This window comes from Corythoichthys intestinalis, chromosome 4 (assembly GCF_030265065.1).
Source record: "Corythoichthys intestinalis isolate RoL2023-P3 chromosome 4, ASM3026506v1, whole genome shotgun sequence".
In the NCBI taxonomy this organism is placed as follows: domain Eukaryota; kingdom Metazoa; phylum Chordata; class Actinopteri; order Syngnathiformes; family Syngnathidae; genus Corythoichthys; species Corythoichthys intestinalis.
The window spans coordinates 29,413,232-29,426,986 of NC_080398.1; the positions used below are offsets into that span (position 1 = coordinate 29,413,232).

Below are 13,755 nucleotides of genomic sequence, written 5' to 3' on the forward strand. Positions count from 1 at the left end.
GTGTCGAGCAAATTTTTTAAACATTACGAAGTTGGAACGGTGAAAATCAGTCGAAGGGTTTCGCCAAAAAAAAGTTGCGGGAAAAAATATTCAGTATGTGAAAAGTTTTGCCCTCCAATTATGTTATTAGGGTAACGATTAGAACAACGATACGCTGGCTTTTCACCATGCTATTCTCAATAAGGAACAAGAAACATCAAAATATATAAATGCATTAAATAAATTCTTGATTTTGTATGCGTTCAACTGTACATCATTGATTCATACTAATAAATTCAACGGCATATAGCGGCCTCTTGTGTTCAAAAGATGTCATTGCAATGACGTAAAGTATTTACTTCCGGTTGTTCTTCCGGGTGCAAGCTAGCAAACAACTGGTTCCCAGGTTAGCCAATTACCTTTGTTTTTTCTCATTTAATAAGTTGCATGTATTTTAACGGGTGCTATTATTTGTTGAAGAAAGTTTAATAACCGCTAGATTGTAAAGTCAGCTTTGATAATGTTAAGCCAAACAGCTTGCCGACTACAGATAACCAAAGTGAATTATGTTTAATTGTAGTTGTGTTATTGTTTCAATTTTTGCCACAGTCGATGTTCTGCAAGCTAACAAGCAGACTCCGGGCTGAACATGAACATTCTCCCCAAGAAGAGCTGGCACGTCCGTAATAAGGACAACGTAGCCCGGGTGAGAAGAGATGAAGCTAAGGCAGCCGAAGAAGAGCGAGAAGCCAAGCGGAGAGTGGAGCGTGCAGAACAAGAGGTAAAATTAGAGAAAAAAAAAAGGCTAGACATTCTGTACTTTTGCATAGAAAGACTTAACTAAAGTCTAATTTGAAGTTTTGAAATTATGAAAATGAAAGTAATGCAAAGCTGCCAAAAATATGGCCATATTAATGTATCAAATATGTATATCATGTATGTATATCAAATATGGCCTTTTTGAAAGACTACATTATCATTGAATTTGCCCACGATCGTTTAATCGTTTCAATTTCCGAATTAACACTCAACTCTTTTAGTACTATTGAGGGGAAAACAAAGAATCATGTGGCGTCCAACCAACCTTAATGTCCCATCCAGTGTTGTTAATTTTACTTTAAAAAAGTAATTAATTACAGTTACAAATTACTTCTCCCTAAAAGTAATTGCGTTAGTAACTCAGTTACCTGAATGTAAGAGTAATTAGTTACTTGGCCAAGTAACTAGTGGTATATATTTTTTTTTCTCAAAAAAAAAACAAAAACAAAAAAAAACACAGGTCACACAATGTGAAGCTTAAAGGGTTTGGGGGACAACTGGCCCTAGCCCAATTCTTTACCCTCATTTTAACTAGACAAAAGGGTATTGCGATAACTAGCTAGTAACCTTTGCTATGTGTGGAAGTCATTTAAAGTTGTGAATCAATCGTTAAAGTTGTTAAAATTTCTCCCGTTATTGCATTAGTTCCCTTCTGTCTACTTTAAACATGTGTAAGTTTTAAAACTATTTCATCATTTAAAGATAGATTTAAGTTAAGATTTTGCCGATTTAGGAGCATTTTAGATTTTTAAAAAATTACTTAGGTTCGCTAGGAAGGATCTCTACATCAGGGCCTTCCTGAGATGTCTACTGCTTTAAGATGGCGGCTGTTTACAAACGTATGTAGTCCTTAAAACATGTTGGCAATGCAGCAGTGTTGTCAATTGCATCTAGTTCTATAATATGATATCTACCGTGTCATGTGGGTGTAGTTTGTCGGCTATGGCTGCAGTCAGGTATTATTGGAGCCACCTAGCATCGCGGTTGCAACGGCGTCTTCCCCACTCCTGCTCTGCTCTCGTCCCCGTGAGTCCGTTTCTCTCAGACTTTTTTTTATTCAACCAACTTAGTAACGCATAGTAACGCACGCCTTTCCCGCCTCAGTAACGGTAACGGCGTTGCCAAGATGAGAAAAGTAATTAATTAGATTACTCATTACTGAAAAAAATAACGCCGTTAGTAACACCGTTATATTGTAACGCCGTTATTAACAACACTGGTCCCATCCATTTGAAATGGGACGGTTGGCAGATAAGATGGCATTGTTCATCCTTCTGCTGTGAATTTAAAAGAGTTTATCCCATCTAATCAATTTGAACTGGAAGGGTTGGTAGTGAATGAACTTTCATTTTTCATGCAAAATTTCTAAATTCTTTAAAACCGGAAGTACGTAGCAGAAAAGATGATGAGAAGATGGCGCAGCCAATGTTTTGCTCAGGAAACTTGTCTATTCAATATTTTATCTAAATTGTTTTAATCTCGGAAAGGTTTTTATTTGAATCTTTGTTTGAACCTATGACGTGCTATGAAATACGCATTAACGCCGCTCTTAAGTTTTATTTTTTGGAAAAATTATGATTGTAAAATACACTTAGAGCTTGATTTTGCAGTACAATTTTCTGAGTAATGGGTTATATATAAATATATATATTAGGGCTGCAACTATCGATTATTTTAGGAGTCGATTAATCGATGAAGTAGTCAGTTTGAATAATCGAGTAATTGGACAAGGAACATAAAAAATTAAAATACCTGAGCTGACCCTCAAACGGTATAAAAAATGAGGATCTATGTACAACAAAACAACAATTAGCTAACTTACATGGCAAAGTCAGCTAGCTTAAATGCTATAAAACACTAACGTTTTTTGTTTTGTTTTGTTTTTTTACTAAAGATGCACCGATACCGATACTAGTATCGGCAGGGGGCGCCGATCCGGCCCGAAATGGTGGTATCGGTATCGGCGAGTACCAACAAAGACGGCGCCGATACCATTTACCGGTCCATTATTATAACATTTGACCGCAGCCTTTTTTTTTTCTCCTGGCGCTCACTACACTCTGTCTCTGTGTTGTGTGATGACACGTGAACACCAAGCAGCTATCGCTATTGGCCTGCTCCAGACCAATGAAGACAGGCCAACCCGCTGCTTGGCGGCGGTCGGGAAATATTTCAAAATACAAATCCCGTCGATTAAAATCAATGGCTACATGCAAGATTAGCGGCCTGAAAGTTTCGAGATGTGGAGTTAAATCGGCCAGTTTCAATACCTCGAACCTGATAAAAACATTTGAAGACGAAACGTGAACGAACACAACGAGTTTGAGCCTGCAAGAGCAGGACTGCTATCCAGAGGAAGGGCGCTGGACCGGTGCAACAACCTCTGGTCAGTTCACTACGTCAACTTTACTTTGTCTTTTACTTAAAGAAATGCTGCAGTAATTTGGGAACTGTTTCCAAAGTAGGGTTGCCACCTTTCAGAAATAGAAATAAGGGACCCCCCCTCCCGAAAAAAGGAGGCTAATAGAGAGACTGGATGCTGTGGTCAATTATTATTACTTATAATTGTTAGCGTCCGCAAATGCGGAAACAAGGTTGGACCTCGAAGCGGACAACAAGCGGGAGATACGTACAAGGGTTTAATGATTGCAAACAAAAAATAACCCGCGATCGCGGGATAGTAGAAATAACAAAAGGAGTCCGTGACAGCAGGTCGACGGAGCTACAAACTCGAAGGTTAACTAAGACGATAGGCAGCGAGCCAAAAAGCCAAAATAAAAACACTCAAATACCTGCACAGGGTAGAGGTTACAAACGAGTGCGGCACACTAACAGAAAAAACCCAATGCAGGGGCGTAACAAGCAAATGTAGCGAGACTATAGTGCGAGATGTCAAATGGCGATCATCAAAGCAAATATCTTGGCAGCCTTCTCTGAGCTCACCCGTGCTTAAATGCTGCGTTGATAAGCCCGCATTGGATTCAGGTGCGACGTCAGGAACGCCCCCACTAACAGCCCAGCAACAAAACACAATCTAACCAGCAGCAGAATGTGACAATAATTTCATGAAAGTTGCACTGTTCGGCCTTTGAGAGGTTTAAAAAAGTTTGCTCAGTTCATTCAGAGTTTCTTACTGTTGGGCTAGTACTATACTTTGTACTAGTCTTTTTTCTATTTTGCAAAGGTAAGCAACAGCCTGACAAAGCCTTGATAGCAATGATTTCACTTCCAATTATGTAGCTCTTTGCAGCACTAACATATATATATATATATATATATATATATATATATATATATATATATATATATATATTCAGTGGTACCTCGACTTACGATCTCTTCGACACACGATCTTTTCGACGTCCGATGTAAAATTTGACTAGCCATTTGTTTCTACATCCGGCGAAATGCTCGAAATACGACGATTTTTGACAGCGTCGCAATTTCATTGTTTTCCCGCAAGACTGACGCACGGCGGATTTTCTTGTGAGAGAAATCAACATGGGTTCCAAGAATGTTAAAGCGGGTGGTGAAAAACCAAAAAAGGTGAGGCTTACCATGGAATGATGGAAAAATATGAGCGTGGGGTGCGCGTCTGTGAACTGATTGACAATTCTCCTCCATCCTTCGTTCGACAGTCTTTATAAGTTAAGGTGACAATTATTATTGTGGTACCATCGCCAAAGAGATCGCCAGCTTCGTCAGGTTTTTAATCATTTATTTCAGAACTTGTGCAACACAACACGCAAACTGCCAGTAACAACAGGACGTTAAAAGAGAAGGTAATATCTCAACTGCACTCTCTTTGTCTGCCGTCAGCCCCATAGTGCGTTCAGGTACACCACGCAAAATACAACCACCACATTAGGACCCGATTTATTATATTATTACAGAAATTATTTTTATTATTATTTTATTATCCTGATTTTTATTTTTAATTCATTTGTTTTGCTATATGTATTTGCCATCTGTAATGGTACCTGCATTATTTATTTAGGATTTTCTGTGAAACGAATTAATGGAATTATATTGTATTCTTATGGGAAAATCCTGCTCGACATGCGACCATTTCGACTTACAAACAAGGTCCTGGAACGAATTAACTTCGTATGTAGAGGTACCACTGTATTTGTATATTTTTTTTAATGTTACCAGCAAAAATTGTGGATATGTTCTTTCGATACACCACCTCAAAAAACATCTTAAACACAAATTACAATTTTAAAAAATCATTTGGAACTTCAGAATAAATATGAAATATTAGATTCTAACTTGAATTATAGACAAGGGGACTTTAAATCGTGTTTTTATTAGGGTTTTTTTCTTGGTAGCACAATACAAAAACTTTTTTTAAATGAGTTTTATGGAGGTTTGAGCCAAGACCGATTCTATTTTGGTACGGCTCCAGGATCATTGGACCTCCAGGTCCCAAGTGTTTAGCTTGGCAGAGGTCTGCACTCTTAAGTTCTCCACAATTACATCACATCCCTTCTTGCGCACCTCAGGCACGCACCGAGTTTCTGCGAAGAAAAGCCCGAGCCGCTTTGCAGACGGAAGGCGGCGTAAATAGGGAGATTACAAAGGAGGAACATAGCGGAGCTTCAGAACATCTCAACCTCTTCACAGTCGAGGAGTCTGTGGAAAAGAAGGACAATGAAGAGTATATTAAGGAAAAGAAAGAGGAGCAGGTAGTATTGTTGTTTTTTTTTCTATATTGTATGTGGTTGGCTAGTTTTTTTTTTGTTTTTTTTGTCGCAAAAGTTTTGACACCTTTCTCCTCCCACATTTTACACATTATTCATAACATTCCAACTCTCAAATGTTCCAAAAATTCAAGCAATGCAAGGTTTGTATTGATCCAAAAATTAATATTTCACAACAAAATTTAGTTTTTTTTTTTTTTTTTTTTTTTTTTTTTTTTTTTCCTGTTTCGACAAAAAACGGCCCATTTATTTTCAATGTCACATTCAAATGAATTTGTCACTGCTTTATGCTGACAAAAAAATATCTGACTGTCAACTTGGACTCACCAAAAAACTCCACTGGTGGAATAGCAAAAAATATCCATTGGCTTTCATTCACATTTAACTGTGACCCACAGAATAAACAAAAATTGGTACCGATTGTAACCATTCCAGCTGTGTGCTCCTCTGTAAAAACAGTTTGGGAAAATTCCACCAAAAATGCACAAATTTCAAATCATTTGATGCCATGGTCAGCTTTATTGAACACACAAAAGAAACTCCCGATTTACTACCATTAAAAATGAGCTTCAAACCACAAACAAATCCTCAATGACAATAAACTATGACTCAAAATCAACACATATTGGCTTCCATGGACTCTCGGACCAACAAAAACAGTATCCATCGTTGTTTTTTGGGGGTTTTTTTTAAGGGGGGGGTGGACTGCTTTTAAATCACTCTGACACATTCCTATTTAAAGTTCACATCTTTTCCAACTCGCATCATTCACATTTCAACTCTTGAAAGGCAATTTGTGAAAATTCCTCCAAAAAAAACTCCATTTAACTCTTTGGAGTGAACATTATTGAACCAACAAAAATCTTCCCATTGGGCCTCATTCAAATGTAACACTAACGCGCAAACAAATCCTCATCGGGTCCCGTTTACAATAAACCATGACCCCGAAATCACCCTTGGACCCGCAAAAAAAAATTGTTTGTGGTCATTGTTTTTGACCAAAAACGTCTTAATAAATCTAAAATCAAACACATTCAAATAAAGGGTTCACATCTTTTTTTCTACACAGGATTCATGTTTCAACATACAGTACAGGGGTATGAAAAAGTATCTGAACCTTTTGGAATTTCTCACATTTCTGCATAAAATCACCATCAAATGTGATCTGATCTTTGTCAAAAATCACACAGATGACAAAAAACAGTGTCAGCTTTAATTAAAATCACCCAAACATTTATAGGTTTTCATATTTTAACGAGGATAGTATGCAAACAATGATGGAAGGGGGAAAAATAAGTAAGTGAACCATCACATTTAATAGTTTGTGGGCCCCTCTTTGGCAACAATAACTTCAACCAGACGCATTCTGTAGCTAGAGATCAGTCTGGCACATCCATCAGGACTAATCTTGGCCCATTCTTCTCTACAAAACTGCTGTTGTTCAGTTAGATTCCTGGGATGTCTGGCATGAATCGCTGTCTTTAGGTCATGCCACATCATCTCAATGGGGTTCAAGTCTGGACTTTGACTTGGCCACTCCAGAATGTGTATTTTGTTCTTCTGACAGTTGATTTGCTTCTGTGTTTTGGATCATTGGCTTGTTGCAGCAACCATCCTCTTTTTAGCTTAAACTATCTGACAAACGGCCTCAGGTTTTCCTGCAAAACTTCCTTATAAACGTTTGAATACATTCTTCCATTAATGATTGCAAGTTGTCCTGGCCTTGAAGTAGCAAAACTGCCCCAAATCATGATTTTTCCTCCACACATGACATTGTTACTCCCAAACAATTCAACTTTTGTTTCATCAGTCCACAAAATATTTTGCCAAAACGTATGTGGGTGTCCATGTGCCTTTTTGCAAATATTAAACTAGCAGCGGTTTTTTGTTGTTGTTTTTTTTAAGACAGCAGTGGCTTCCTCTGTGAAGTCCTCCCATAAACACCGTTCTTGGTCATAGTTATTCATATAGTTGATGTGTGCACATAGATATTGGACTGCCAGTGATTTCTTTAAGTCAGGGGTCCCCAAACTACGGCCCGCGGGCCAAATACGGCCCGCCTCCACATTTGGTCCGGCCCCCTGAACAATACCAGAGAGCATTTTGATTTTTTTTTCTTCTCAATAGTGTTATTTATTTCCTGGCCTTTTCTGCGAAGAACTCAGAGAGGGTTATTTGGTTAATATCTATTTAATTGTTTTTATTATTATTATTATTATATTATATTATATTATATTATATTATTATTTTTATTTTCTTTAGTTTTGTTCTGTGAAGAATCCAGTAAGGGTTATTTGATTGTGGCTTTCTGAAAAACAATAAATTTTTACATTTAGGCACTCCTGCAATCGTCACACTTTTTTTGTTACAAACTGACCCCGGCCCCTCATCAGAGAAGGGAAAAGTTATGTGGCCCTCACGGGAAAAAGTTTGGGGAACCCTGCTGTAAGTCTTCAGCAGACACTCTACAGTGGGGTTCTTTTTTACCTCTCTGAGTATTCTGCGCTGAACTCTTGGCATTATCTTTGGTGGACAGCCACTCCTTGGGAAAGAAGCAACAGTGCCAAACTCTCCATTTGTAGACAACTTGACTACAACTCTGACTGTCGAATGATGAACATCCAGACTTTTAGAGATGGTTTTGTATGCATTCCCAGCTATATACAAATCGACAATCCTTGATCGCAGGTCTTCAGACAGCTGTTTTGACCGAGCCATGATGCACATCAGACAATTGACAGAAATTCAGATGAGACAGAAATTGTCTCATCAAGACAATTCTTATCAGATGTGTTTTATAGTGGGCAGGGCAGCTTTAAACCACTCATCAGTGATTGGGCACACACCTGACTTAAATTGTTTTGTAAAAATTGGTTTCAATTGCTCTTTAAGTCTCCTTTGGCAGAGGGTTCACTTCCTTATTTTTCCCCCTTCTTTCAATGTTTTCATGCTATAACCATTGAAATATGAAAACCTATATATATATATATATATATATATATGTTTGGGTGGTTTTAGTTATAGCAGACACTGTTTTTTCATCTGTGTTATTTTGACAAAGATCAGGTCATATTTGGTGATTTTATGCAGAAATGTGAGAAATTCCAAAAGGGTCAGATACTTTTTCATACCACTGTACATACAATCATTGAGACTTTTTAACATGTTGATACTTTTGACCAGAAGGTCCAATATTTATTTATTTTTTTAAAACACCAAAAAGTTAAGCATTCTCATGCCATTTCTTCAGAAATGAGCATTTTCCAGTATTTTATCATTAGATTACAAAAAAAAAAAATGATAAGATTTTTATACCCAACGGTGTTGTTTCGAATCCCAGGAAAAACAAGAGCGCGCCATCGGCTTGCTTGTCTCCCTCGGACCCCAGCCGGGTACCGAAGTCACTCCGTGGTACATGAAATCGGGCCCGGAGACGGAAGAAGAGAGGAAAGAAAGGGAGAAGAGGAATGAACAGAGGAACGACAAAAGAAAAGAGTTAAGCGAGGAGGAGCGGGAGAAGAAGGATCGCCGGTTGAAGGACAGTTTGGACCCGTTGAAGGAGATGAAGAAAGCAATGGGGGAGACGGCCGCCAAGATACACAAGAGCAAGAAAAAGGACAAAAAAGACAGAGGGGAAAAAAGGAAAAGTGGGGAAAGGTAAGGATGAAAGTGAAAGTTCAACTTTTTCGAAGGTCCCGATTCATAACCGCACCACTCATCTGGTCTCATCAGCTCCATTGAGAAACTCAGAGCGGAGCGTCTTCAGCGCGAGGCGGAGGAGCAGCGGCGGGCAAAAGCGCTGCTCGCTCAACGCAACGGCAAGGACAAGCGCGAGGACATGGAAGTGAACGAGCGCGAACGGCCGTACAATAGCGCCTACTTCCCGGAGCTGGCGCGCAAGCGGCAACGGCGTGACAGGGACAGCTGGAGGGACGAGATTTTGAAATTGTAATTTTGTTTGTTTATTCCCAAAAATGAAACTTCAGTTGAGAATTGGCGCATGACGTATTTTGTAAATATTCACGTAGATATTATGAGTGACTTTGATGTATTATACAAGTGACGGAAGTGAAGTCGCTAGCTAAGGTATTACTTACTGTATGTTGTCGACCTTGTTGATGTAATATTGTAGTGCAGTTGTACACCAGTGCAAAACTACAACCCGTAGTAAAATAAATGCCTTAAATAAATATTGCATTGTGTGGAACTACTAATACAGTATAATCTTTGAGATGGGTTTTACCCAAGGGCGTAGGTTTGGTCTCAACATTGGTAAGGACGATATAATAGCATAACCTGCATGTACACTTTTTGCTCGGGATGGGCCATTAATAAAACCAAACAGATTGGGTGAACCGGTGTCAGGGCTACATTTCTCACGAATATCAACCTAATTAATTGATATGCTAAATCAGAGGTGCTCATTACATCAATCACGATCGACCAGTCGATTGCAACTTTAGTAGGGGTAACTCGCGGCACCCCCCCCCCCCAAAAAAAACCCCATTTTTAAAAAATGTACATAGTCGATTATGTTGTGTTGTGTGATTAATAGGGTTGTTCCGATCATGTTTTTTTGGTCCCGATCTGATCCCGATCGTTTTAGTTTGAGTATCTGCCAATCCCGATTGCTTTTTTTTGCTCCCGATTCAATTCCAATCATTCCCGATAATTTTTCCCGATCATATACATTTTGGCAATGCATTAAGAAAAAAATGAATAAAACTTGGACGAATATATACATTCAACATACAGTACATAAGTACTGTATTTGTTTATTATGACAATAAATCCTCAAGATGGCATTTACATTATTAACATTCTTTCTGTGAGAGGGATCCACGGATAGAAAGACTTGTGACTTTGTATATTGTGACTAAATATTGCCATCTAGTGTATTTGTTGAGCTTGCAGTAAATGATACTGTGGCCATGCCCAAATGCCTGATGGGAAGTGGAACCATGACTGTGCGTAGTGCTACCAATTGATATATCTTCTCTGCGTTGGGAAATAACATAAGATGTTAAGAAAAAGATCAATTGCTACCTTGCTTCCCCACATTGCTTCCCATGATGTTTCTAATCGTAGGAAGAGGGATTGTAAGGCTTTAGCCAATTAAAAAAAAAAGCTCCAAAGGCTGCCAAAATTCACTCTACTCATTTAACGCTGCCTTTTATCTCTCTATATAGGTAAAACGGCCCCATTACAGATTGAGCGCGACAATGCGTGAGTGGGTCGTGCAGCGCATACATTAATTGCGATAAATATTTTAATGTGACACATTTTTTAATAGATTAATTGCCGCCGTTATCAGGATATTTTTGTTAACCCTACCTTAAGCCTAAACTAAAGACTCTGGATCAGTGTAACATGTCTGTAACGTTAAATACAATTAGAAAACGATTTAATTAAAAAATATATATATATTAAAAAAAGGCATGGCCTATATTTTTTTGCCGATTCCGATACTTTGAAAATGACGTGATCGGACCCGATCGATCGGGACATTTCTAGACGATTAACATGAGGTTATGCAGCACCTCTCTCTAAGCAGCAGCTTGCACATGTTTTTATAGTTCTATAGTTTCCAGCAGAGTTCACTACATTTCTCACAGCTTAATTAATGTTAACTGTAGAAAACACAAACAGAAGGACACTTCTGTCTAAGCAGCTTCCTACTCGAGATTTGCAGGTCAGCAAGTTCACACAGTTTAATGTTTTGCTAACTCTGATGCAACATTGGCGTCAGGTGCTGCTGGCCAAAAAAAAAACTTCTAATATCCCTCCTCTTCGAAGGGGGTGGAGGAGGTGGCTTGTTTTTTGACATGTATTTCTGTTGGGGTTGTGTGAGTGTGTGTGTTGGGGGTGGGTCAAGTCATCAGCCAATGAAACCTGCGTTTGAGGGGGGAAAAAATGGCCCGGCACATTCAGCAAGTTAAATGGTGTAAATGTAAGTTTGAAATAGTTAACTTCATAATGGTAGAGTGACTATAGTCAATTCTATCCTTACAACATATGTGAAGACAGCCTAAATGACTGACTTTCTGTAGCAAAATTAGTGGTGTGTTCTCCACTTCCACAACATTGATGTCTTTTTTTTCCATGACTTACAGTGACTGCTGCTGCTGGCCGGAAAAAAACAAAACAAACTAATATCCCTCCTCTTCGAAGGGGTCGGAGGAGGAGGAGGCATGACATTATTCTGTTGCAGCTGTACATGTGTGTGTGAGTTGGGGTTGGGGGTCCAAGTCATCAGCTAATCAAATGTGCGTTTCAGGGGAAATAAATGGACCGGCACATTCAGCAAGTGAAAAGGGGGAAATATAAGTCTAAACATAATCAAAATAAGTGACTTAATAATGGTAGGGTCAATTCTATCGCTACAACATATGGGCAGACAATATAAATGACCTATATATTGAACTCATTATATCATGCATATAAGGTTGCTTAAAATTTGGTAGGGACAATTTGAGCATCCTGAAAAGTTGCTAGTATTATGTCCCTACCGTCTCTATGCAAACCTACGCCCTTAGTTCTACCTATTTCTACACTTTAATTGGAATATTACTCATTGTGAGTGGGAGGGCTGGCTACTCCAGACAAATTGGAATGGAAGTCTATCGCCGTCAACGGTAGTGAAACAATCATGCAATGCTAGCCTTCCCATTTAAAATGGAATTGATGTCTTTAAATGGCAGTGAAGTTAAGGGATACAAGCAAAAATTAATCCAGCGGTATAAGGATACTGCAATATATATACAGGGTGGCCCAAAAATTACTGGCCCACATAAAAAATTCATAACATTTTTATTTCTGAATATTCAGAGCATTAAGAACTACCCTTCAGACATCACCATGCGCAAATGTAGCACCGAGGAAGGAATCCTCATTATACAGTGGTACTTTTGAGTCCCACGGGTCAATTTTGGAAACGCAGATTTCTTACGTCAGTATTTCAATATCAGAGTTGCCCTGAGCTAAAACACGATTCGAGGAATAGTTAGCCTTCCCGATCATGGGAGATCAAAAACTGCACCCTGCTCCTGATAACGGCTAGCAATTCCTCAAATTGGGTTTTTGCTCGAGGCATCTCTGGTGTTGAAATGTCAATGGTAAAAAAGTTGCGTTTCTGAAACTGACCCAAGGGAATCAAAAGTACCACTAGAACAATCAGGGGCGCTGGAATTCACTCACAGCAGGGGGTGCTGAGGTTTTTTTTTGTGTTTCCCATCCAAAAACGACCGTTTCGGTCCATATTTGTCATGCTTGCGCGATTTCTTCATACAGGGCGTGCACAATGGTAGTACACATGCATGCTGGATAGTGTACGTAGTTCAATTAGGCTACTACAAAGACAGTGTTCTATTTCACCTACAGTGTGCGTGTTAGAGTTTTTGTATTGGAAATAAAAGCGCCCATATATTATAATGCAAATCCCTGCAGCTAGACCGTGCAATGACACACAAACACATTTGAAAACTTACATTTTCATTGAAAAATACTGTGTATATATATATATATATATATATATATTTTTTTTTTTTAAATTGAACAATACAAAACATACAAATAACAGACAATACAAAGCAACCAGTTCACATAGAATATAACCTTCTCAACATGTTTACATCCTAAGACATACCAAAAAAAAATAAAAAATACATAAAAATAATAATTCAAGAGGAAACTAAGTATATTATAAGCTAAACAATTTTGCATGAGCTTCTAGAGTAGGCTTGCATTTATTTGTATCATATTAAGTGATTCAAATTCAACCAAAAAAATGTTTAAATCTGGATTTACTTTTTGAAATTTAGATTTATAAATATGAAATTTCCCTAGCAATATATAAAGATTTAATATAGTAATTATTTTTTTGTCTTTGGATTCAAATACAGTAATGATTGTTTTTCCCTTCAAGTCAATGTTTAGTTTAGTTTGACATAAAATATATGTTTAAAGATCCGTCCAAATGGGGCAACCATAAAACAAATGAGTCACGCTTTCAGGTTCAGTCTTAGAAAATATACATTTGTTGTCAATATCCTTAAAACGAGACAAGTACACATCTCTGGTTTATATGGATCACACAATGAGTAATTTATTACGTGTGCATGTTATGTTGTGGGTGTGTCCAATTAAGAGCGAATGATACTTCTTAAACCCATCATACACAATTACACTCCATATCATTTCAATAAAACTTCATAAGCAGTGTAAATGTCAATATCTTAAACGTGAGTGCCCATTT

General features: G+C 38.1%; 1 protein-coding gene across 1 annotated transcript; it reads left to right on the plus strand.

Moving 5' to 3' along the window:
- Positions 1-311: 311 nt before the first annotated feature.
- Positions 312-9,837, plus strand: leng1 (leukocyte receptor cluster (LRC) member 1). The gene is made up of 5 exons (XM_057834468.1): positions 312-385; positions 589-760; positions 5,304-5,486; positions 8,842-9,158; positions 9,234-9,837. The coding sequence occupies exons 2-5, from the start codon at positions 629-631 to the stop codon at positions 9,451-9,453; spliced, it is 852 nt and encodes a 283-aa protein (XP_057690451.1). The 5' UTR covers positions 312-385; positions 589-628; the 3' UTR covers positions 9,454-9,837.
- The last annotated feature ends 3,918 nt before the right edge of the window (positions 9,838-13,755 follow it).